The sequence below is a fragment of the Pyrgilauda ruficollis genome, unplaced genomic scaffold, assembly GCF_017590135.1.
Source record: "Pyrgilauda ruficollis isolate IOZ18807 unplaced genomic scaffold, ASM1759013v1 scaffold25, whole genome shotgun sequence".
Lineage (NCBI taxonomy): Eukaryota > Metazoa > Chordata > Aves > Passeriformes > Passeridae > Pyrgilauda > Pyrgilauda ruficollis.
In genome coordinates this window covers 12152430-12180095 of record NW_024523822.1, presented here as the reverse complement: position 1 = coordinate 12180095, position 27666 = coordinate 12152430, and the positions used below count along the sequence as shown (strand labels likewise).

The window sequence follows — 27666 nt, the reverse complement described above, 5'->3', positions numbered from 1 at the left end:
TATTTACATGGTTTTCAATGTTTAAACTCAAACAAATATTCTCAGATGGGCAGTGACAGCGATGAGTGTCGTATCCGTATTTAATGGAATAAAAAACACAAACCAACTTGTCAAACACACCATGGTGTCAAGCTCAATTACCTAAATAAACAAAGGCAATGGTTAATTTTACTTGCTGCTCACTTTTTTGAAACTGCTTCACTGTTGATTTTTGCAGTCTCTTCCTGGGAGGATTACATCTGCCTGGTTTAAAGTTTCACTTCCAAACATCATGTCCAAAACCTAAAATCTTGCTACAGAAAATAAAGAAAAGTATAAATTTGGGAAAAGAGCCTTCCTTCTCTGGGGAAAATTAGCCTGGATCCTAAGAGGAATGTTATTTAAGCAAGCCCCATCTATGAGACAAGAAGTGCAAACAGGTTGTGGCCTGCCATGATGGAAGCCCACCAGAAACTTCCCATGTGAGCAGCCACTGCAAATGTGTCTTTCTCCACTGTCTTGAGGTAGATGCCTACATGCCACCCAAATGTCATGAGGAATCATAACATCAAGTTCACATTGAAAGCAGTTAAAATACACAGGGATGATGAGAGAAACATGTTTGCACCACAATTTTTTTTTTTTAAATTTCAAACACAACCTAGCACCTATCATTATTTTGGCAATACAAAAGTGCAGCAAATATTGTCACCTACAGGGCAGAGAGCTAGTGGACCTCTGGTCACTCACTCAAGTCGAAAAGGTGGCTTGTCCTCCTTCCAGCCATCCCTTTGACTTGGATAAAGAAAGAGCCTCCCAGTTGGAGGCTGTTTTCCTGAAGTGATTCACCCCATGCTGTTTCACACACATGCACAAAAAGGCCCAGTGACTGTGAGACCCAAACTGCAGTCACCACGTCATCATAACAGATCTTTCCACTTCCAGGTCATTCAGCACAGATCACATCCAACCTCAGGCACTCTTTTGTCAAGCACCCACAAAGGGTTTGAGCAGACTCAGTCCAAGGCAAAGGCTTACACGCTGACCTTTAGGCATGCACTGGTCACTCAGTGCACTGAAGCCAATAGTGTGCAAAACCTTCACAGAGCCAGGATCACTCCAGCAACTGATCCATCTGCATCCTCACCTCTACACCAGTCTCAAAGCAAAAACAGATCTTTTCCAAGATTCTCTAGCTGTGAAGATGCCAATGGGAGAAAAGTAAAGCAGAGGACAGAACAGTCCTCAGTAGAAGCAAGATCCTGCGAGGAGACTGAGGGACGCATGGCGAAGTGCAGCCCTAGCGGCAGGTAGGCAGAGCTCAGGTGCTGTGCTGGGTCTGTGAGCACATGGCCCTGAGCACCAACTCTGCAGGCTCTGGGCAGGGCCAGGCCAGGCTCATTTAGTGCTTTTCACCATGACTGCTCAGCTCTGGGATTCTGAGTGCAGATGCATGGGATGTTCTTTGCAACATACCAGTGGAAACCCTATTATGGCATTGGGTTGAACAGGCCTGTGTGCTTCTCCAGCCCTACTTCCTTCCTAATAAGCACTGAAGGGATTGCACTGCTTTGTACAGCAGACTTCCCCACAAGGCAAAATAAATTCACCTATGAAATGCACTGATAAAGGTTTTTCATTTCACATCCAGCAGCTGAAAATCAACTTTACCAGGTGATGTTGGTGGGGTTGATTTCTTTTTGTCTTTGCAGTTTTTTTCTGGGGTTTGTGTTTTTGGGTTTTTTTATTTGTTTGGTTTAGTTTTTTGGTGGTTTTTTTTTTGCTTGTTTGTTGGGTTTTTGTTGTTTTGGTGGGGGTTTGGGGTTTTTTTCTGGGTGTTTTTTGGGTGGAGGAGTTGGGTTTTGCTGTTTGGGGGATTTTTTTTTCAGTTTACTTTTAAGAGGCAGACCCATTCATTCCTGGTAACTACTCTCTGGGTAGACTCAAGTAGTCTGTTCTACTAGTACAGACAGTAGTACAGTAGACTACTTGCCATAGTTAAGCAATAGTCCTGACATTCTATTCATACACTGAACAAATACTAAGCAATATTTTGAAAAATACTAAGCCACATTAATTTTATAGACAAAGTCACAGTCAAAAACTGTACTGATGCTCCTCTACTCTCACACCAACTTGAAGGAGGGTGGGTGTAGTCCTTTCCTGCATAGTATGTGCACATCACATAGCACTGTTTCACTGGAATCTCTATGGTTTAGATTATAACAGAGTTTTGAGTTTAGAGCTGAATACATAGAAGCTCTTAAATTACATGAATTATTATTGCAAATCTGACTGCAGCTACAGTTGGTGTTCTTGGAAGATGAGAGTGCAAGTAACAAGAAGCTAACAAATTCATGCCAGTAAGTCAAGTTTAATTTGCTTTCCTTTTCCCCTCCTTTCTAAAGCTGGCCGAAATACAAGTTCCACTGTAAATGCAGTGACTAGCAAACATGGATGCCATTACAAATACAGCACTGCCAAGAGGAAGTCCTCCGTTGACTAATAACAGAGTTTCCAATAGCAACTGCAAGACATTCTGGGCACTGAACTGAAGAGATTTAGGGATACATTCTAAACAAGATGTGTTTTTAGCAGCTACATAAAATGAATTGTATAACACTTGGACCAAAGGCTTTGAAGAAGTTATCAATAACTTGTATCACAAAGGCAGAAATGGAGGTTTTGGTGGCTCTTCAATGACTTTTACCTCATCAGGTAACACTGAGCTCTCCCTGTCAAGCCTATAATCAAAGTATGGTTGAGAAAACATACACAGTCATTGCTACACAGCCTGGCACTGCAAAGGCCCCAAGCTTTTGCTGTCAACTGAAACAATATGAAAACATGGCCTTTTATTTTGGAAAGAGGAGACTGAATGCTTGATAATATTTTTGTGTAGCATTTGTCACTGTCAGAGCACAATACAGAACTTAATGAAGTTCACTTGTTAATTAAGTAACCCATTCTCTGAAAACCTATTCTTTAATGCAACACAGCATCTGTAACATTACAAAATCATTTACTAGAACTGGAAAATTACTTTTACAATGATCATATTATATGACAACTTCTCTTCTCAGCAAGCCCTTTCTTGCTGAGAGTGCAGGGCATTTCAAGCAGTTACTTCCCCTGCAGAGGATTTTTGAACTTTATTTTTATATTTCAATATGAAAAATACTCTCAATTTCCATTGCTGCAGTTCAATAGTTCTGTTGGAGACTGCCCATGCATTTTCATTGGAGTAATTTATTTAACCTTTGAAGTAAACACAAATTTGTCAGAAATATTTGCAAGGTTGACTTGTAAGCTCTACCATGTGGAAATCTTGCCAAAATACAAGCACACATCAGAGCGCTAAATAGTAATTTCAAAGAGATGCTAAACAGTAATGAAAATGAGAAGGTGCTAAGCAGCCAAATGACATGAAAATTGTCATCAAATAACTGAAAACAAGAAACAGAACAAATTTCCTTACAGAGAAACTGATATACTAAATACCCAAGTCTGACATTGCTATATTAAAAGCTGCATCTGAACAAAGCTTTATATACAGCATATTTCAGCAGGAGGTGCCTGCTACACAAAAATTCTGCACTGCTGGCTTTTAATAACTTGGAGGTAAAATGTTATGCACCAAGTAATTTTAACCTTCAGTACAATTTCCCACCATTTTTAATTTTAAAATGCAACCAAGTTACACGAGATGTAGGCATAACAGAAAAAATACTAATGAGGGTTTAAAACTCTAGATGGCACACTCACACAATCAAAGACTACAACAGAAATACACAGGACCAAGTATGATATGTTTCGAAGATGATGTTTTCCACTCAAAGCATATATAATCCAGCCACACATGCTGTTCTGAGGCCAGTTTGTGAATTATTATTATAAAAGGATGTGCACTATTTCCCCAAGTTAGAATTGGATTATTTAATATAACACTACACAGTATCTGCAGTTTTGTATTTCAACAGCAGTGAAATAAACTATTTTATGATTCCACATACAATTAATTCTCATGGCATGGCATCCATTCTGTCACACTCCAACCTACTTCATGGATAAGAGTCAGATCCTACATGTTTCTTGAAGGCACAGTCTCATGCAAAAAACAGCTCAGTTATTCAAATTTACAAGCTTTGAAGGAGGTTTTTGTTGCTGGTTTGTTTTTAAGAAGGAACTCAGCTGTGTTTTATTTATTACATCAAGTCCAGGATCATAGGGTTTAATACACAATCTTTAACCGATCTATCTATATAGATTAGGCAGTATAAAATCTGAAAGTCTAATCATCTTGGATGGTTGTAGCAGCCATGAAAACAACTTTGCAGTACTGGTATTAGCATTTGCCAAGGGTCCGTTGATGCTGTTATGCAATCTTACTGAAGCTGTAGTAAATGAAATGATAGCTGTGCAACTGAATTGCCACAGTGCACATCTGAACAACATCCAGAACATCCAGATCAGAGGTGCAAAATGCTTGAATGAGGGTGTTTGACTAATTATCTGAGTAAATAAACAAGTGCCTGAAGACAAAAAAGCAACAGTTTTACAGTGTGCTAGATGCCTCATGCTGATGGTGTAACAAACACTATCCTTCAGTAAGTGCAAGGCAGCTGAACAAGCTCTCATGTCACCCCTTCAGTGCAGTAACCCCTGCTCCATGTGGAGAAGCCAAAGCACCACAGCAGGGGTGCCAATACCAGGGACACAGAACAGCAGAGACCAGCACAGAGCCCCAGCTGAAATTCACCATGTGGAACACATGTACAAGAAAGAACACATAGAAGGAAGAAAAAAAAGGGAATATGCATACACCAATCAGAGAATTACATGGACATAGAAGCATTTGCCCACAAAGCCACAGGGAAGAATGTCTTTGCCCTTAAGCCAGTACAACAGTACCTCTGAAGCAAAGTCCATGTAAGTTTTCTCCATTTCTACAGTAGTAGATATGAACTCATTAAGAAAACCCTTAATAAACTTTCTTCTCTAATGAAGTGTACTCTTAATCACTCCTTGATGTATTTTTCCAGAAAGTGCACCTCTGTAGCATGTTTTTACTCTTAAATGTGCAAATAAGAAAAATATTTAGCATATGTTAATAATCTACATATATAAATTTAAGTCACTGTATTTTCTTAATCATTTAACAAGTTTATTTCTACAAATTATGGCTTAGAAGCAGGTACTGTACATACAAAAATCTGAGGATACTGATGTGCAGCACGTAATTTCTTCGTGTTGTTTATGTGGATAAGTTAATTCATTTCAGTGGGTATTCATCACATTTCTTACAGCAGCAATAAATAGGCATTTTACTTTTCATAAAATGTTATTTTATATAGCATGTACTCAATACAAAATTAACTTTTAACAGCACTAGAGTAACATAACCCACAGGTCATTACAGGTTGAGTGTGGTATTGGAAAATTTCATATTAGATCTCTGTGCCAAGCTAAGACTGAGTGATTTGCAGGGTCTCCAACATGTCTTCCACTGCCTTCAAAGAGTATTTAGTTTCTTTCTTACTGCGACCTGCAAACTAAAGAGGAAAGAAAGGATTGTTATTTGTCAAATACCTGACATTCTATGTCTAAATCCTGTGAAAAGAACAGTTCTACACACCAAATAACAATAATTAACTCTATTTATTAAAAACTTAAAAGCACAAAATTAAACCTCAGAATTTCCAGCAGAATATAAGCTATAACACTTTCTTCAATGAAGAAGAAATACTTTCTGTTAAAGTAAGACAGAAAAAAATTCTACTTATCAAAATTTACTATAAAACAATCCAGACAACATATAATTATATTTTATGGTTCAAAGTAACCATGTGGGATGACATTGTACTTGACTGTAGCCTACTATTAAAACACCAATTTCAGAGAACATTTGAAATAAAGTCTGTCTTGATAAGAAAGAAAGATACAGCTTAACAAATACTAGTAGTGGCTTTAAAAAGGAAGGGGTAGAAGGACAGGATATGTTGACCACCCCATGTTGAACTCAAAAGGGTTTTTCTAATGATACTGAAAATTGCCATCACTCATAAGCCATGTCTAATAGAGCGGATTAATTGAGCAGGTTGGTCTTTAGTCAAATGAAATTCCTAACCATTTTTAATACACCTGCACTAAAAAGTTTTGCATTTCAGCTTGAGAGAGGCGGTAAAGAAATTACAGAAACAGTAACTAAAACTTGCTTTTAGTAAAAAAACCTATCCTCTACTTGAATGTTAACATCTAAACACTCAATAAATTTTCAATTTGAAGTTTTTTATTTCAAATACCACTGGTGTCTTGCATAGTTAGTCCTTGATTTATAAAGTGTCCCTTCTCTCTTATAATTAACTTAATTTAGCAAACTCTTCATGACCTGTTAAGAAAGATTAAGTCATCAAACTCAGGTAATATCACACCAGCAACAAGCTGCAGGACCTGTTAACCTGCTTTTGACCCCTAGGCTACAATCTAGCATTGCAATTCCCAATCAGCATTGAGGTTTTTTAAAAAAAAATAGTTTTGGCACAGTCAATAATAAGCTATCTCAAATCAAAGTTAGGAGAAATTTTCTTACTGTAACAACACTTTACAGCTTAGAGATGTACTGAAAACACTGTATTTTCATGTTTTATACTTCCAGGTCATTAACTGGTATAGCAGGTTTTGATTCTAGTAGTATATATAAACCCATTCTTCAGGGTGTGCAGTTTCCAAAGTGACATGTAATAGTCAACTTCAGAGGAAAATCCAAGATTTCTTAAGATTCTCCAAGGTGAAAGCAGCAACTTATGATTTTATCTGATTGAATAAAATATTCTCTCTTTGTCCACATGAAACAGACGCTTGGAAATTCCAAATCCTTTCACAACAATAAGCAAGTTTAAAAAACACAAGTCAAAAGTTTAAAGTGAAAAATTGTTAAAACTCAAAGCATTCAGAAATTTCAATAAAAAGCACAGAAGCCTAAATATACTGTGGCCAAAAAGCACTTGGCAAGACATGCAGAAAGCACGCAGAGAAAAGCTTCAAAGTAAAGAAATATTTTACTTATTCTCGACATGGACACTGGAAGCAAAATTGACACATGACATTAGTTTAAAAAAATGCTACTTGCTAATTTCAAGAGCAGTTGCCTTCATGATACTGACATGTAGTTTAAACTGAACAAATAAAACCAAACTCTACGTCATAACAACCAGAAGCACACTTGGAAATGTAATCACTTCAAATTTGCCCTGACGAACAATTATTTTGTCTATTCAGCCATTACACAGCAATTTGACTGATTGAGCTGGAATCCATTTCTTAAATCATGACTTAATTTTCTGTTTCCCAAATGGCTGGTAACAAAATCACCTCTCTCCAGCCATAAATAACATGTAGATTGCTAACACAGAAGAGTTTAGCAATGTACCCAAGAAGCATGTATCTGGAAAATTACTGTGAGTAGGATCACATTAAAGATTTTTGTGAGCATTAATCAAACTCGCCTGCCTCTGCTGAAATGCTTCTACCAGAGGACATGCTAAACCAATTACCTAATTGAAGAGCACCAGGTAGCCTTATTTTGTTTTGGTGTTAAAATAACTGTGACTCATGTCCTCAGTTAGAACAGACAGAAGTTTTTCTCAGGGTCTGCACATATGGAATGATCCAGTTTCCCAGTCATAAGGCAAAAGTAAGCTTATAATAATAATAAACTTAAAACTAATTTTTTGATTAAGGAGTACTTCACTTGCTTCTGAAATAGAAGATTCAAATTAAATTTTATTTAGGTCTTTTTTCTACCCAGTCAATTAAATTTAAGAAGCCTGGAGCATAATGACTTTTTTTTTCAGGGGATGTGTTAGCAGCCAGGAATTCCAGCTCCATACAGCAGCCCTAGTTACAAAACCTTTCTGTCTTCCTGAAGAAGTTTACATTTCTCCTAGATTAGACACAGATGAGAAGTACTAATCAGCATGGATTGTTATATATTTAACATCAAAATAAGTATATTAACTAGCTGAAGTGTCAAATATCTGTGCATTTCAGAATTTTTTAAACTATTCTTTATCACCATGTTTTCCTGTAAAGACAGTGCTGCACAGTCTAACCAACATCGGTGCAGTAATGTTTTCTTTCTTTACTCAAACACTGCTTTCTTTAAATGACAATAAACTAAGTTCCTCTGATTTCATAGAGGAATGCACAGGAAAAGCAAAAATCAAGTGCCAAAGCACACTGCTTGAATGACAGAATAAATTGAAAGAAGAAGACCAGTAAAAATATTTCAAGTAAATTGCATACAAAATAATTTTTTAAATAATTAAATAATTTAAAAGCAACTATAGCCAGTCATTTGAGAAAATAAAGGCAGTTTTTCAAAATTACTGATCAAGCTGCTGGTAATTCAAGTTCAAATCCAAACTGGAAATAGGGAAAGATCTCACAGCAAGACAATTGCTCAAAACTAACTTTTTGCTTTAATAATTTGGAATTTAAAGTCACAAATTCATATAATTTGTATAGACATCCAAATCAGGATTCCAAATTCATCTTGCTCTCTAGAACATGACCACCAGAAAAACATCATTTAGCAGTATGAGGATGTCCAACCAATAAAACAAGTCAATGTCAAACCCAACAAGCTGTTAAGGCTCTTACTGCACTTTACAGGTGGATAATGCATGGAAAGTGGGGAGGATTTATAGAGATCATATAAATATCCAGCTTAAAACCTGTCTAGACATACCCTCCCACTAATGCAGGAACACTGTAAGGGCTTCCCCTGGCACAAGTGACCAAGGTTTCATCCTCAGGTCCAAATGGTGACAATTTCCAACAGCTCAGCTCATCGAGGGAGCAACAAATCAACACTGACTCATAGGGTGACTGCCACCTACTGCATCACCTAACACCTCTGGCTGTAGCTGCTGGATGTTCTGAGTCGCTGACAGAGACTGGAGTAGCCAAATGCTTCTGCAGCACTGTAACAACCCAGGGGGATTGGGCTGGGGATGTCCTGCCAAGCTGTGCTCACTGGAGCTTCTTGTAGTTCTTCTGGGAAGAGGAATGGAGGTAGTCACCCCATTTATTTGCCAGATCCTGGCTTGAGTTTCAGCACTTTCATTTTCCAAGAGCTGAATTTCCCCTAAGATTCTCATCACACACAGTGTTCTTCACTTTATATCCCAAACAGCTAACAGGAGCAGAAGAGGAGGCTATATGTGTGTGTGTGTGTGTATACATATATATATATATATATATATATATATATGTATGTATGTATGTACGTTAGTTGTGTTAACATGGCCTGTTCTGGGAAGCATCAACCAAAAATGCTTAATGTAGCATCCAAAAAAACAGTAATAGACATTTCAGACTAAAAGAAAACAAACAAACAAACAAACAGTCACTCCCCAAACTCCCTGCACTTAAAAATGCTCCCAGCACCACACCACTCTCAATAAAATTTGTGTTTTATTAGAGACATTATGATGTTAACAGAAAGCCATGAGGAGAGAAAAGAAGGGAAAGGAAGAAAAAACCAAACAGGCATGTTTATCTGGATGGGAAACAGTTAACTAGAAGCTGTCATAATTACACATCCATTATATTTAGAACCAGAAGATGCCTATTTCCAGGTCTTCTAGGCCGTTCCATGGCCCACACTGGCTGTAAATTTCCACCCTGATGCACCCTGAAAGGGACTGCTTCCCAGAAGTGCTAACAAGTCTCTACCAGTACTTTGAACTCCAGTCACAATATTTACTTAAAACATATGCAAATCCACTCTAATCTAAGCAGTTGATTTTACTAAGATGTAAAACATAGCATACTGGTTTTCACTAAAAATTCACACATCTTTTAAAACCTATTGTGTTCTGTCAATTATGAATCTGTGGTGTATTTACTAAAAACCATTCTTTAATGGTTTTTAGTAAGTGGTTGGTTGTTTTGGTTGGATTTGTGTTAGGTTTTTTTAAAATTTCTTTGGGTTGTTTAGTTGTTGTTTTTGTGGGGTTTTTGTTGGGTTTTTTTGGGTTTTGTTTGGTGGTAATCCTGCAATACTTGAGTTTTCCATCTGTGCTGTGCTTACAGGAATGTCAGGCATACTTAGAGTCAAAAGAAACCCTGGTTATTTATGAAACATCAGACAAAGTAGTTAATTCATACACACCTTACCATCATGAGAAGGTAAATGGTTTATTACTGAAAAGGAGAGCGATTTAAAGAGCAGAAGAGAAATAAACTTTAGGCATATGTTAAAAATTTTCATTATGTCCCCAGGGATACAATGCTCTTCACTGTACAGTCAGAAGCTGCAGGGCCAATTAGGAGAAATGGAAAATACCTCTAAATTGGCATATATCAAAAACACATCAGCCACAAGAAGCTGCACACTTGGCAAGAAACTGAAATGCAGTTCAGTATTAAGAAAACTGTACTGTCTGTAAAAGGAAAATCTAATTTAATTCCCTTATAGATGCTGCTTGTAAAAAGGCCATTTGGTAGTATTAACTGTGAAACAGTAGCAAGAAGAAAAAAATTAAATAATGGGTTCCAATACTGATATGTTGCAGGGAGAAAGAAGAGCTACATGTACAAAGAGCTACAAAGTCTTTGCATTTAGTACCAATACATTTGCTCAACAAAAAAGTTGTGGGGAGAATTGGACAGTATGATGTTGATGTCCAGGATTACTTATATATAAACTTTGATTGGCAGATCGTTAAGAATAGCTGTAACGGAGTCAAATAGACATAATATATTTGGGATACACGGACAGCAGAGCCCATGAGCTAAACGATGTTTTCATTCACAGTTATAGAAAGAAATAGAGGCTTATAATACAACAGGACATACAGAAGTTTACACATAACTTTTCAAAAAGTTGGAAAGACTCCAAATTACTTCAGCAAGCTTTGATTATGGCCTACAAAGTCTACGTTTTCACAACTCAATGAGCATTTCTCTACAAAACTACACAAAACCAACTTCAGTCACAAATATTAAGGCAATTAAATATGATTTTGAAAGGTTAGAGTAAATTCAAGGAAAACAAAACTCCTATAATTTAATTTGTTTTCTAGTAAAATAGAAGTGGATAATGAAGTCACTCTAAGAATTAAGACATACCAAGTTTTCCAAAATAGCTGTAGAACCAAGTCTTGAAGGTCAATATTACCGTAATGTACATTCAGTTAATGTTAGTAGGAAAAGTATGTTTAAAGCTATTAAGTAAATGATAGCAATTAGTAACTGTAAAAATTATTAATTAAGGCTTCCAGGAAACCTTAACCTTTTATTAATTAAGGTTTCCAGGAAATCAAACAGAAGCAGAATGTAAAAAAATCCAAGCAGATTATGCTGATTTACATGTCATATTAAACCTCTTGAACAGCAGCTGATAAAAGTGCAGAAAAGAACTATAGAGCATGTTGAGAGTATCATAAAGCAATGAAGTACTAACCTGGTATGCTCTGTTTATTTGGTTTGCTGCCCAGCTGGCATATTTCATATTATCTTTTTTCATTTTTGCACTTGCTTTTGGATTGGAAGCAATATGACTGGCAGACTAAGAATACAATAAAACAAAAACAAAACTCAGTGTAATTATAAAATTTATGTGCATGAAATAAGCTGAGAACCTTGAGCATCCTTACAGTCCAAGCCCCACGGACAGTGATAGTGGAAAAAGACAAAAAAAATTTAAAAGCTACCAGCAAACAGCATCCAGATAAGAATCAGCTAGACTTTTTAAACTATTGTTTGTTCTATTTAAAGCTACATTAGACTTCAGTTCAGTTCTGTACTGAGTTAAGAACCAAACCTGGACATGATCAGCTAATCCAATTTGCTTCTCCTAAAGTGAGAGTTATGAATTCGTTTTCCACATCAATTTTTTACCAGAGACAATATAAAATGCATCACTTGTATGTCCAAGCAGCCATTGCAGACATGGCATTTTCCCCTGTTGCATCAGAAAACACTTTTAAAAGCAGATAAGGCTATACATAAAATATGCCCACCCTCACCTGAAAGAATACAAAATATTACTTAAGAACCAAAGAAAGATTTTACTTATATAAAGAAATCCATTCTGCAAGGAATACTGCTACTGTGCTGGTGTTTTTCAGCAATTCATCATCTTCTAGAGAGGATGCATGACTTTAAATCCTTTTTGAAGAAGTTACCTTCCCATGCCAGTAACAATAATTCCTTGGAAAATACAGCCAAGACTTAAAGGTTAAGAGCACTTCAGTAAGGAGTAGTTACTAGCACAAAATTATCCCTACTCCAAAGGTATGTAAAATACTCCGTATTTTAAAACAGTGAGCTGTTAAGCTAAAAATCAGGGGAAAACCAGCAAATGGCAAAGGATAACATACATGCATAAACATATTCAGAATGATAACAGGGAAAATACATAATCATGCTTACCATGTAAAGTCCAAATAGAGCTCTCATATTTCTGTTGTTAAGCTTCAGTGCTTGTGCAAAATACTTTCTTGACAGCTCAAGGTTTTCAAGCCCCCCCTGAGTGTATTTAACCTGTAAAAATGGTAAACTCCTGAAACTTGCATGTCATTCATACCTCAGGCTTTCACTTTGAAGCAATATTACAAAAATTCACTCCCAGTTTGTTTCACATGACATTTCAAATCAGGTGAGTCCTGTCAAAGGCCAAATACTGGCCTGGGAGAAATCCAAGCTCTTCGCAATAGATACATTTAAAAATATTTAACTATAGGAGAAAAAAACTCAGCATTAATTTCATTAATGCATTGCTACAAGATTAAAAAGTGATTCTTTTTCATCTATAAATACCTGAAACCTTGGGATTGTCTCCTATGAACAGTAGCACAAACTTTAAATCCAAATTCTCACTACTAGAAATCCATACTGACACTATGTTCCCACAGCATGCATGAAAACAGCTCACACAACAACACAATGTCTTTCACTATGTATTCAAAATAGCACACAAAGTTTAGAGGATTACTCCATTATTTTTCTATTAATTTTTATATATATTAGACCAAAAAAAAAGAGAGATAAATACTAGAAGATATGTTTCCAAGTCTTTCTAAGAGAAAGCTACTCAGGCCTTCAAGTTTTAATGTCAACCCAATTTTACCCATGTTAACTAAACAAATTAAACCCATTCTAAGCAGTTAACAGTATAATTTAGGAGAAAAAAAATAATCTGGAAAAAAAAAGACAAATTCAGATGGCTAAAACCTTGAGCTAGAACTCCTAACTTTACCTCTAGCATTCACCTTTCTTCCACCAGTGCTCCTTCAGGCAGAATTTAGTATGTGGATTCCAAGATCTGAGTCCACAGTAACAGGCAATACATCTTAAACTTCTAGGCAGCATTGTTGTAGAAAAGTTTAGCTTCTCATGAACTTAATTTGAAAAGTGCATAAAAACTTCAACAAGAAGAGTTAATTTAAAATTAGGTTTTATCTTGAATAATTCCTCCCCTAACTCTTATATTTAGCTTAGTCACACTGTGACTGAGTCACTGAGTATGAAAACACGGTTTTCAGAACATATTCAGTTCTATGAGATTTTAACATTCTCTGTGAACTCTTAAAATCTCCTAGGGAAAAATTAAAGAAACCATTTTCACCACTTCAGTAACATAAAAACAGAAAATGTAATCAAACATAATTGATTTTTTTCTGAAATACCTACTTCAGCATATTGTTGACAATATAAGTGGTTGTGTGGATTAGTCATCATAAGCTCCTCTAAGCAGAAGGCTGCCTTTGCATAGCTGAGGAATACAAAAAACAGTGACAATATGAAACTCGAGTACACAGCTCTTTGCTTCAGTTTTTTTACAGCACAATACAAGCCTTACTTCCCCCCCCCCCATAAAATCACATGATTCACAATTAATTTAAATGGTTCATTTTAAAATAAAGTTTAGAACCAAGTTACTTTTTTTAAATTATAGACAGGGGAAAAATATCCAAAATCTAATGGTCTAGGTATAACTGGAACAGCTAATGAAAAGCATTTAATATACTAATTTCTTATTAATAAGTGCCATTTTTCATCAGCAGGAGGGATGATTAAAAGCAGGTATTATGTACTGTAAGACACTGACCTGAAACTACAAAATAATTCCTTTTTTTCCTAAGAAAATTCAACTATCTGAAGATTCATAAATGCAGCCACTGATCACAGCATTTACACTGTCAATTAACTTTACCTGCCAACAGTCAACCACAGAATTGAGACAAAAAATCAACATACTAAGAACACTTCTAAAATTCAAACAGTCCAAATCAATGTATGAAAATAGCATCAGACCTCTCCAAATGGGCAAATCCTTATAATTTGAAAAGGCTAGTTCTTGAGTTTCTTAGTGGAAACTTTCAGAAAGGATTAAGAAGTCAAGCTCAAAATGCAGGTTTATTGAGAAGAATCTTAGCTTTGTAATCTTTCAAATAATAGAACTGTCTGCAGAATTTGCATCATTTAGTGATATGTGATAGCACTATTGCACAGTTTATGTCATAGGATTCCAAAATTCAGAGATACAAGGTATATAATGACAGTGTGGGTATATATTTAATATCGCAGTAAAAGCAATTTAGCAATTATGAGACCATATTAAGCCATATAATCTGTAAAATCTTGTATCCTAAAATAAATATGTTGTGGTTTACTTTGGTGCATGTTATGATTGTCATGTATCTGTATAATTTATTAATCTGGAGATAAAAGGGCAGCCACCTCACTCTCCAAAAGCAGAAACCAGAGTCCTCATTGCAGAATAGGGTAGAACTGAGGACTGTGCAAACCTTGTATATCTACATGTGTTTATGAACAAAAATGAGAGATGGTGATTTCACAAGCCCTGTGACTTGTAACCCTGATAAAACATATAAACTGATGAATTATCTTCTTTTTTAAAACTTAACTTTTAGTTGCTTTTAGCCAAGAGCCCGATTTTCCCCCATTATCAAAATAATAATAATGATGCTTATGGAAGTACAGTGAGGACAGTGAATTCTTTCCATGAACTGAAGTATTGCATATTGCTTTTTATTGGAATTACAGACCAAAACAAATACAAGCAAAAGCAATTTCTTTCTTGAGTTTTATTGCACAATTTCATAATAAAGATTATAGCAAAAAAACCCCAACCCAATAATGGAATACGTATGTTTGAACCACTCTATCACTCACTTTCGTACTGACAGATTTGACAAGCTTAAATATCTTTCCAGCCAATTTTTTTTTTTTTTTTAGTAGCTATTTTCTTGGAAAAGGGGCTGGTAGATTTCCCTAAACAAATGGAAGTCTGGGTATCAAAATTCTAGTTTATTCCTGAAGTCATCATTTAAAAGAGTTTAATAACAATTTTCTTTGAGAATGGGGTGCAAGGAGAGATGATTGGGGAACAATTCTTTCCTCACGGTGAGAATGGCTATTTCTTTCTTGACAATTTGATTCTTTTACCACCCTCTCAAAAGGAAAGAAGGAAACAATGTGATATAATTCAGGCTGGCCTGAAGAACCAAAGAAAGAGGGGAAAGAAAAGATACGCCTTTTGGTGGAGGTTTGAATTAATGCTGTGATATTAGAAAACTTGCACTAAGGCTTTGGTGCTAATCCTCTCACACTGGGATTTCCTCCTGTCACTACAGCAATAAAAAAAGCTAACAAAAACATTAAATATCCAATAAGCAAGTTACTACAACATTCAGCATTCTTGATCGCATTGGGTTTTGTACCCAGGCGACCAGATGCCTCCAACTCTGGATCTATGTTTTGCTTTGTGGGGTTTTTTTTAAAGGTTACTAAAAGTTCTGGGAGAGGTAGGCTAAAAGAAAATTGGAATATCGCTTGCTGTGATCAACTGATTTTAGAAGTAGAGAATTTAACACCTCTAACAAGTAAAATACACAACTTGAACAAAAAATGATGGGAAGTGTTCTCTGCTGCACTCAAACCACTTCTTCTAAACATCAGATTTTTAAAAACTATTAAAACATACAGGTAATTAAACAAACTCTTTTTGTTTGAAAAACAAATGCCTTCTTAAAGTATTTGGTAGCCAAATAAGCTTGGTAATTATTTCCATTTGAGGCCTAGTATATTGGAAATGAGACAGCATACTTTGTAACACTACTCCTTAAAAAAAATTACTGTGGTTTTTGACTTACACAGAGTGGGTTTCAAATTAACATTTTTTATGCAGACTTAGCAAACAACTTACTCGTGTTCATTGATGTAAAGTTCTGCAAGTTCATGCCAAGCTTCTTGGTCACCAACAAATCTGTATAGAGAATACAAGAGAGGGGAAAAAGGAAAAAAAGAAAGAATGTGCCAAGGATTCTGTAAATGACTAGCACTGAAGCAAAAGAGTAAATTAAATGCAAATTCCATTTTAATTAAAAAGATTTATCAGAATAGCAAAACACAATCCGTATTCTTGTAAGACACTCACTGTTCCAGATACTCATTCAGCTCTCGGATGGCCTCGAGATTTTTCCCCTGGGCTTTTCGAATGGCAATCTTACGCTTTCTTGCTGCCTATGGGTTGACATTAATAAAGGATTAGGCCTCATAATTCCCTGGGTTTTTGTAAGGAAAGCAATTTGACTGTGCAAATTATTATCTCAATACCAGTGGAATTCCACTGCAGAGACACTGCTAGGTTGAAGTTTATAAACATACCCTATCACATCCCACTGAGAGACTGAAAACCTCTTCTTACAATCACATTATGTATGCTTTTCTTTGGAGGCACAAACTGTATGCATTATTTCATTCAAATAAATGACTGTCCAGATTCTGATAATTACAAAACAGCAGGGGATGCTAATCTTCAGCCATTCCAACTACCCCCACCTCGTCATTCACAAGATCTATGACTGTAGAGGAGAAATGGTGACTGAGTCCTAGAGAATCCCACAGCTGCATCTTGGTTATCTCTGTGTAAGAATGGCTTTCAGCCTTTATAAAATATTCTTGTTGAAGTGCTGAATGGCACCTTTGACTAATGCTAAATACACACCAATTCCCTAAAAAAGTCTCTCGTCGTTCTTGGAGGCCAAAGTAGGCTCTGCAATGTAAAGGGAATACAAAATCACTATTTCAATGCCAAAAATTGAGCAGTACTTTGATATGTGGGTAGAAAATGTACTTCAACTTAAACATAAAAATTAGTTATAAGAATTATAATGTATTTAAATTTTGAAGTCCAGAAAAGTTGTCAGAGACCAGAAGGAGGAAAGCTATAGAGGATTGTAATAGCTGATTACTCGGTATTTTAATCCAATATTCCAGCTTCTGAATGATGCTGGTTACAGTTTTCAGGACCCACAAGGATCTTATTGAGTCAACTCTTAAAACAATGGTCCTTACAGAGATCAAACCTGTGACCTTGATGTTACCAGCACCGTGCTCAAACCAACTGAATATCAACATACACCTGAGGTGTGATTCAAAACAAAGGAATCTTCCCAGCTGGGAGCAAACAATACACCTCAGCCAGCCTGAAAGTCATCAGATCAGAAATCTGACTGAATGGAAGGAAAACACAATTCCAGCAGAACATAACTCAAAAAAGGAATGCCATCAGCCTCCTTCCTTGCCTCTAATCCCTGTGCTCCTGGGTGACCACAACCACTGTGATCAGACATGAGACAACACACAGTCTGGTGTCCATGATATCAACATGCACACATATCTCGTTTGTAATTTCTCCATGAGATAACATTAAAGACAAAAAATATAAAGCACACTTCTCTGGTAATTAAGTCCCACTGTTTATCCCCTTCATAGCTCTCATTCCATTTCATATCTTCTAAAGAGTTTATATAGTTTGAAATCATATTTTAGAAGCCTTGACAGGACAACTCTTCTACAAAATATTGAACAATTTAAATCTTTGAATTTCAGATAGCTCTGAAATCACTTTCTTCATGATGTACTCTAAGTTCACAGTCACATATACCCTACAAGAGTTCTTGTGTATTCACAAAACACTTTAAACATAACTACTCTCCTAAATAATTTTTTATCCTTTAATCCATTTGAACAAATCAATTGCTTTCCAAACAAGAGAGTGGTAAATTAGTTCAAGCACCAAAACAGAAAAACTAAAAATGCTTTTGACATTTAATTAATCTCCTTTTAATTCATCCCCTTTATCTCCCTCACAAACACGCATTCAATGGAAATTCAGTGAAAACAACTCAAGTGAGGAAAAAAAATATTTCACCCTTCTGACTAAATGTAAGACACAGACAGAGAGAAGACTAATCAGAGGCCAAATTAGAACACAACGAGTGTAGTTTCCACTGCTTCTTTGTCAAACTGCAACCTGTGAAGTTACATACATCATTCTACTTTTACTGGGAGACATCTGGCTAAAAGCCATAACACGAAATTTTAACTGCTGACACATTTATTACTGTAACAATAACACACTCCGTATTTTATTTTTGCTTTTCTAAAATTAAAGATAACAGCATAATTAAACTTATTTTCTTTAAATTCAAAAAGAATAATCCCACATGCTTATCATGCTGCTATAACAAACAAAACAAAATAACACCACAAAATAACAACCAAAAAAACCTCAACCAAACCATTGTTTGCTGTCACATTTTATGGAGTTCTCAAAGCTTTTGTAAAGCAGGTCACCCCCTTCTATGGTGGGAACACCAGGGCAGCGTTAACCCACTACCCAAAGCTGACATTATACACAGCCCAGTGACCTGCCCACTGAGCCTGAAACATGAAAAGAGGAAAAGTGGGGATAACAACGTGCACAGCCAAAGGAATGCATCAAGCAATTACAGCCTAGGAAGACAGAAGGGTTTTTGCAGGTAACAGACTATTGACTTTATAAATGCAGCTTTTTAAATGCAGCTCTTGGATTAACAACTCAGTTATTTTCAAAATTTAAAGAAATTAAGAGCCTGATTAAAGTAAACCCCTGAGAACTAAAATAATCTATTAATTATATAAAATCAATCAATGTATATGAAAACTTAATTTGCAATGGCAAACAGGAACAGTCTACATAAGTCACTCTTTTCTCTGTTTCTAATGCAACTCCTTCAACTGTATCCAAGTCAGTCCTCCAAGAGAGTCTGGAAACAGATTTTTTTCCATAGCTGCTTTATTTCTTAACCACAGCACTCACAAGTAACATAAATCACAGGAGCCTCAAGACATTAATTTATGAAAAGCTACAACTACTTCTAGTCACAAACATAAACTGATATTTACCTATAGTAAGCATGTAATCTAATGCAATCAAATAACAAGAACAAAAGCATTAGACACAACATATTCTGGCAGCAGTTCTTAGGAATTAAATGAGTTACATTTACATTCGACAGAATCTCCCTGCTGCACCAAATCCCAAGAAATTTCCTCAAAATTACACTTCTACAACTTTTAAAACTTCATTTTTTGGTCTACCTTCCTATCAACAAAAATATAGCAGCATCTGGGCTTGGAATCTGCGCTCTCTTCACCCTCAAAATGCTGGGAGATAAGTTTCTTTACAGAGAACTCCCAAGTTTACAAAAGAGAGGCTCAGCCACTCCAAACAGTGCCAACATCTTGAAAAAGAACAAAACGTTGTCTAGTAGCACAGAATTTCTGAGAGACTTTTTAAAAGCACTGTAAAGAATTGAGTGAGGATGTAGAGGTTTTTTTAATGCAGATTCTAACTTTTTTCCATCACATGAATAAAGTCATAAAGCCAAGAGATATGCACAGAGGTTTTCAGTAGATCTGTGATTCACAGGATTGATATGGCAGGTGAAAAAATGAAGACATGAAAACAAACTACTATTGCTTTTAATGGTATTCACAAACTACTCTCCTGTCTGACTCCCTATTCCCTAGTTTTTCTTTCAATCATGAAGTCTATCAGTTTTTAAATAAAAATAAAATTCAATAATTCCAGTAGTCAGTATGTTAAGAAAAATATATACAAAAAGGCCTGCATTACAAACAAAACATGGACCACAATTTGTGTGCTGTAAACTTCTAATTCTTGTTCTCATTTATATTGCTTCTGAGGTCACTGTGTGAGTCAGCTTAAGTGCTGTTCTGTGAGCTGGAGCTCACACAGTTTCCTGAGCATCCTGAGGACAGCAACATAACTAATAGCAACTTACACTCATAGCATCAATTTTTCTTTATTCCCATACAAATTAAACAAAATGCTTTACTGCACAGAACCACTGCCAACACTAATAACCACTTTAGCATGCAAAAATACATAGTTGTTAAGTAAAGCCAGACTCACACCAATTCTTCAGAGGCTTTACCTAGCACTTATACCATATTTCCTATTTTTTACCTGCCTTACAACCAGCTAATAAAAGAAAACCAGACTATTTCATGCTCCATTATGCTAAAGGTCCTCTTTACCAAAAACCTCACATCTCAAAACACAAACTCATTTTTAGCAGACCTATTACAAGATACTAAAAAACTGCAAAATGCAGAGTACAAATTTGTTCAATTATTAATTTCAAGTCCAACAAGAATATTCTTGAGAAATTAGTTTTTAAATACAGGGACTTGAAATTATTTTGAAGTCTAAGTCTACTAAAATAGTCACAAACAATTACATTGATAAAGATTTAGAAAACAGCAGTCAAGGAGTACATTTCATTTCTTCACATCACAATAGTAAGACTTTCTAGAACAAGCCTCCACAAAAATTTACTCAATCTTCTTTCTCCTTCCACCTTAAGTAAAAAGGAAAAGGCAAAACCTCCAGCGCTGTAACAAGATCTGCAGCATTTGACCCGCAGATACTACGACACAGATTTCCTCCTCAATTTTCCAGAGTTTAAAGCAAAACACTAGAAGTTATTGGCTAATTCTGTAAATCCCTAATTCTTTATGGAAAGATATATGTATCTTAAAGAATCAGTATCATATGGAGTAAGCTACTTCAGTATGTACAAATTTATTAAGGAGTGAACCTTTCTAAGTTATTTCTTTTAAAGACTAGTTATCCTCAATCTGGCATAAGAACTAATCCTCCATTTGCCATGATTCTTTTTAATTGGCATTAGGTAGACTCAAAATGAAGTGAGGACTTGAACATTTATCAATTTCTGCATTTCATTAGTAAAACACACCAAGAGAGAGTCTAACATTGCTCTGAATTTCATGGCCATAAAGAAAGTATTAGTAGGAGAATTTTCAGCGATTGAGACCTCTATGAAAGAAAGAATTTCTTATCTGTATAACTACTACAGCATTTAACACATTATATTTTTCATCTTAAAAATAATGTTTTGTTTCCTTTTAACATTTTAGAAAATGTGTATTTGGTCTAAGAATTTGATCCATTGAAACATTTTCCCTCAAATTGTAATATGCAAATCAAAACAGAAGTGTAAACAGCTACAACTGAGATACAGGGAAAAAATTACACGGATGTCAAAAAAGCACATAGTCAAAACCAGCACATAATCAAAAACAACCACAATAACAAATTTATTCCTACCAGAATTCAGACTTTTTTCAAAGTTAGTCATGCAATACAGTTAAATCTTGCAAACCCATGCAGGCACAGAACTACTGGGTTAAAGCTGCCCTTTAGGGATAACCTCAAAGCAAAACGTAACTTTTTGTATCCCATAAACAACCTATAAAGTCTAACACCAGCACAGAGAAAATTGGTAGGAGCTTCACAGGCTGAAAAACTACAGCCTGGAATTGGAAAACATGAAAAATGTTATATATCAACAAAAAAGCAAGAACAGTTTACACAGAGGAAAGTAAGGCTTCCCCTATCTAGTGGAGTTCTTCAAGGAGTCGTTAAGTGTAGATGAATAAAGATCCATGTAAAAGTAATCTTTGACTTAAAATATAATTTCAACAAGATGTCTCACCTTGAAGCTGAAAGCTCTGAAGGAAACTAGAGTCACCAGAGCCTAACAAGAGAAGGTCTTCACAGGGATAAATAAGTCAAAAGATATAAAATAGAGAAAAAGAGCTCTCTGCACTGAGAATCCCAGAATCACCTGTATTAAAAACCACTGCCCAGCACTCTTGATAAGAGATCTAACAAGGGAATTAATAGTGACGTAAAGTTAAATGTTGATAAGGATTTATTTAAGTATAAAGAACAAAAGACAAGTCCAAACATTAGCATTCACAATAACGAATCATAATGAATACTTTTACCAGCACAATAAAACGACCCATGAAATTTAATCTACACAAATGGCTGCATATAGGGACAAACAATACTAACTTAACGTACACAAAAAACTGTCTGAATTCGTCTGGCTAGGAGGGAGATACTGGACTTGCAATAAACAGTTCTATAAAACATCAATTCAGTGTTAACAAACCATCTTAAAAAATTCAAAAACCCTGCCCCAAAAACCCAAACTGAAAATACTGTGATATTGGTGTTACCAGAAAAGAATACAGAAGAGACACATCTATGGCACCACTTTGTAATTTTTAAGTCCATAATGCTCCTGCATTTTTAATACTGACTGCTGTTCAGTCTTCTCACTTCTCACCCAAATATATGAAAAAACACAGAAATTACACAGAGAACAGCAGCAGAGTTTTAAGGCACAGAAAGGTAACAACACAGAATGGTAACAATTAGGACTTCTTAGCTTAGAGGGAAGAAAAGTGCAAAAGATCCCTATAGTCACGAGTATTAATAAAGGGAAAACAACTGCTGACAGTAACAGACAAATTCAGAGGCATTAAATAAAATTGTCGGATTGAAGGTGTGGGAACAGAAAAAAAACCACAAATGGGAGAGCTGCACAATCCATTAAAAAATTACAATATTTAATTTCTCAATTATGTTGTAGATGTAGGCATGGCAAACTTAAGCAAGTTTAAAAATAAGTCTATGCAGAAATTTCATGAAGAGCTATTAAAAACAGAGTTAACACTTCTGGCACAGGAAAACTGCAACATGAAGATGAATAGAAACCGGCAGAACAGACCACAGCATACTGTCATTGCCCTGCTCTTATACACTTCTGGTATCTGCAGTAAGTGAAAGCCAGACCCAGGACAAGTAAAATGGACTTTTGCCACAACTGCAGTACAGCTGCTCTTCTGTTCTCCAATACTTAATTTCAAGAGACAAAATCTCCATCAACATTTAAAAGCGCTATGCACACAAAACATGGGACAAATGATGGAATGCACTCTGCCCTCTCACTTCACCAATCATGACTGAACAAGAAGCACAAAAACCCTGCAATGGTAAATGATGCTCTGCCAAAAGTAAAAAACCCATTTTTTTAGGACCACATAGTGCATTCCCAGCTTCCCCAGCAGTTCTCACTGGGACTAACTGAAGTAGCAGCAACAACTTCACAACTCTCACCAACTCCACCCTGTGTCAGTCAGTGCTAAGCTATCTTTTTCAACTCCCTTTAAAACTATCACTGTACACACCTATGTTTAGGTCTAGTTCTGTCTTTCCTGGCAGTGTGGCCAATATATTTAAGCAAACACACATGCCACCTCAGAAAATTCTGCCCATTAGTAGATGCTTCATTTGGTGAGCAGTTTTCCCTTTTGCAGCTCAGAGCATCCTGTGGATAAATGTACAAAGCTGCAAGGTCTTCACAGGAGGTCCCTGTTAAAAATGAATTCACAGCTACTACAGCAGTTTTAAGGAATTATCACAGTTCAGATGATAAACAGAAATCCAGTGCTCAAATTCAGTGCTCATTATTCTCATCTTATTTAGTGAAGACAAGGAGGTAGGGAAAGAAAGGTTACCTATGCAGTCTAGATGGAATTAATGTAGAAAGATATGAACTCAGATATTCATGGTATGTAACTGCTGCCTATTTACATGATACTAAGTACTGAGATAGTGCTCTGAATCCTTCTAGTATTCTGGATTCCCAGAGGTCTTCAACCACCTCCTTTGCCTCTTCTGAAATATGTCCAGCTCATCTACAAAAAGAATCTCAAAGTAGTAAGAGAAAGGGTAACTTCATGTGACCATATGCATACCCTTTTTCCTGCCCACTCCTATAAACATTAGAGTTGATGAGAACACTGTCTTACTAGAAAAATTTTAAATTCTTCATTCACACAATTATATTACTAAACCCACGATGGTAATGAGACTATCCACATGTTCTATGCTAAGGAAGCAGTGTCTTGCATTAAAAGCTTAGTTGAAATAGTGGCAAGAAACAGCTGAAGAATTATCCTAATAAAGACTCCAGATTCTACAGATTAGAATTACGGCAGAACTTTGTGCTTTATCTGACTTTCCCCTGGTAATGACCAAATGCTCTGCAATCTTCTTGATGGTTGAGCTGAATAACCAAGAGAAACTGCAAGTGCACTAGGATGACAGTGGAGCAGGTTAGAGACCAATTTAAGACTTGAATACATGGAACTCAATTTCCTTTCTCAACAACAGGCTTCTCTGCTCTGCTGAACAGACCACCTCAAGAAGAGCCTGACTGATAAAAAATATTTAGCTAACTAAAAGGTTTTCCTCCAAAGCAGAGCAGGATAAGGATTTCTCAGTGAAATACATAAAGAGCAAAAACAAACAAACAAAACCTTTCTACCAACATTACTAAAAAAACCAATGACTCTCTTTTATTTTGTTCTGAGAAACAGAATAAACATTTTATCTGAAGATCTACAAACAAATCAGTTACTGTTCAGCATCACTATAAACATTTTCAATTGGACACTACATGAAGTTTTAATTAATAAAAGAGCCCTATGATAGAAAATAATATGCAGCCTTAATAAGAAGAATCTGTCAGCTTGACCTCTAACATGCCACCATTTCAACCAAAACAGACAGGAATGGAAAAGGTTCTAATCCTTACCCTATTGAAATGTATGCAAGCTATGCATTTCACAAGAGTCACATTTCATTCATTAAAGTCTTTAGAAAAGAGACTATGACTCAACATCTACATGCTTTGAAAAATGAAACAAAATCTGAGGTGACATTAACACTATTCCATTGCCAAATGAGACATCTTTTTCAGAAAGTAAGCGCAGAGTGAGATAAAACTTACAGATGATCCTATTTTAAAAAATAAAAACTATTTTGAATTCTATCCTAAGAAATTAAGTAATTACTGTTAATGCAATTTCAGCAACAAAACTTCACACGCAAGTGTAAATGTCCATTACATAATTTGAGTTCAAATTTTACTTTTTATAATGGAAAATTCTGCCATGTGTCTAAAAGAAGTAATTTTTTGGAAAAATCTTTTTCCATGCTGCTTTTTGATCAGTCAATGAAAGCTATGATTTTTACATGAATTGTGTGAACAAATGTCTATGTTTCACTTAAAGCGCTTGCCAAAACATTTAATGCATATAAGCAACTCCATGTGTCAGCAGACCAGAAGAAATTTCTATAAAGTTAGGTGAATGCCAAGACAAACTCAGCAACAGTTGCTTTTTTAAAATCTTGAAATATTTATTTTCCTATAGCAGCCACATGTGTGCATGGAAATAATTAACAGGTAAGTGACACAAAGAAATATACACATGACAACTTAGCAAAACTTTTTACTTAACTTTCACTCTTGACATGCAAGCCTTACCCAACCAATTCTAGTTATATAGCAAGGAACTGGCCTTTGCATTTAACATTTTTCAATTCTATTATTAAAATTAAGAACTTCAACCACACAACTGTTCTAATATTTACAACTTATGCTTCTAAATATTACAAGTTTAGGGATCTTTATGAATTGTTTATGGAAAAAATTCAAATAAAGAAACAATAATGCATTTTACTTATTTAAATACATAATTTTGTTTTGTAATGCCATCCAACAAAGTACTCAGGTGACGTTAGCTATGTTGAGATGAGCAAAAAGTAAAACTGCCAAAACTATATACTTCAAAGATCTGTGGTCCATGCAAGTCACTGTAATAGGGTGCTCCATTTTCCACTGGTGTCAGCAAAAGGTCATAAAACATGTACCAAGGTGACCCATTCTGTCATTTCACTGCAAATGGGTTCCATATTGGTCCAACACGACTCTGAAGATTTAGTGTCAAACTCTTTGGGCCATGCAGTGATAAAATCCACCATTTACTATGGACACCAATGCATCTTGTGCTCAAAACTTCTTGAGCTCAAGCTTCTACTATTTCAGGGAGAGTAAAAAAGAAGAGTGAAGAACTGAAATAGTTCCTTTTACCCTTGCACAAAATCTGTGAGTTCTAGCACTGCTAACAGACAGACTTTAACCTACCACTGTTGTTCAAGTGCTTAGCTTGGTATTGTTTCCACATTTGTTGCCTCAAAAATAACTTTCTGGTGTTTGGGGTGGTATTTACTGTTGCTGCTTGCTTTTTAATTTGTTTTCTGGGGTTTTTTAATTGTTTACTAAGTTTAAGGGATGGCACATGGTCTATATCCAGCTCTGGCATACCCTAGTTAATCCCAGTTATCTGTGTTTCTGTGGGTTTTCCCCTCCTGAATAGCAGACCACATCAAATAAACTGACCAAGGAAAGGTATAGGTTCAACACACACCTAGGAAGATTTACGTGAGATTGTCAAAATATCTGAAATAGCCCAAGTATTACATTCACACCAAAGTTCACCCAATAGACAGCTCCTCAAAACCAAGTAACACACCCTCAATGATTAATAATTTTTTGATTTTCCAATAAATAATTATGTTATACAAAATCTGAAACTCCAGCGTTTCTTCATATATCAAGTTTTATCCTTGTAGGAAAAAATATCAATGAAAATATATTGCTAAAGTTTCTCTAGACTTCTATTTTGGCAGCTAATAGCTCACAGTGGCTTTTACAAACAGTACTCAAAAAATGCTTAGAAGAACAGTACAGTCTGTCTCATGTTTTGTTTTATACAATTGGCATGCTTTATGCATTTTGATTCAAGAGCTAGTAAAATGGCTCAGACATGAATCAAAATAACTGCTATTCAAACACTACCTGAGTGTATTAATAGTTAATCCTTAAGTAAGATTACACATTAGGAGCATAGAAGATATGTGACAGACTATATTAGTCTTTTAAATACTCTGTATTCTGGGAAATGAAAGAGTTGAAAGGCCCAGCTCTAAACACTACTAAGACTTCTGGAAAGATCAGTAGTTATAATCTGTCTCCTAAAATCAGTGTTTAAGAAGGTATTACATTACATCTTCCCATCATGAAATGGTAACATTGGTTATTATAACAGAAAACTAAAGGAAACAAATACAGCAATACAGACACACATTTTTCCACACTGAAACAGAAAATACAGTCACAATTTCAAACACATCAGTGCAGTTTAGAATTATCTTTTAAACTTACTGTATTAGTTGAATCTTCTTGTAAAATTCTGTCATATAACTGGATAGCATCATCATACCTATACAAAGAAATGACTCACATTTATTTCTGCTAAGAACTTCTGACTTTTTGACTCTCCTTGCAATAGCTAATAACCCTCCTGCATTTTTTAATACTGAAATATAATACACATATACTAAGCAAACTATATTTATACAAAATTCCTCTGAGAGTGGTAAGTATAAACAGCAGTCTTTTTTGTCACCAATTAAGAAAAACACATAGAAATTGCTTCATGAAATACCATTTCAGCAGCAACTTGTATATTTTACACCCAGTATCTCGTTCTCCTGCCTGTTCTCTTTGTCTACCC

General features: G+C 35.6%; 1 protein-coding gene across 1 annotated transcript in view; it reads right to left on the bottom strand.

Moving 5' to 3' along the window:
- Positions 1 to 5126: 5126 nt before the first annotated feature.
- Positions 5127 to 27666, bottom strand: part of EMC2 (ER membrane protein complex subunit 2) — a 36204-nt gene continuing 13664 nt past the window's right edge. The window contains exons 5-11 of the mRNA XM_041470803.1: positions 27315 to 27372; positions 16451 to 16536; positions 16220 to 16279; positions 13681 to 13762; positions 12421 to 12531; positions 11450 to 11554; positions 5127 to 5531 (exon numbers count right to left, since the gene is read on the bottom strand). Of these exons, the coding sequence (XP_041326737.1) occupies positions 5445 to 5531; positions 11450 to 11554; positions 12421 to 12531; positions 13681 to 13762; positions 16220 to 16279; positions 16451 to 16536; positions 27315 to 27372 (589 nt within the window). The 3' untranslated portion in view covers positions 5127 to 5444. The remainder of the gene's footprint in view (positions 5532 to 11449; positions 11555 to 12420; positions 12532 to 13680; positions 13763 to 16219; positions 16280 to 16450; positions 16537 to 27314; positions 27373 to 27666) is intronic.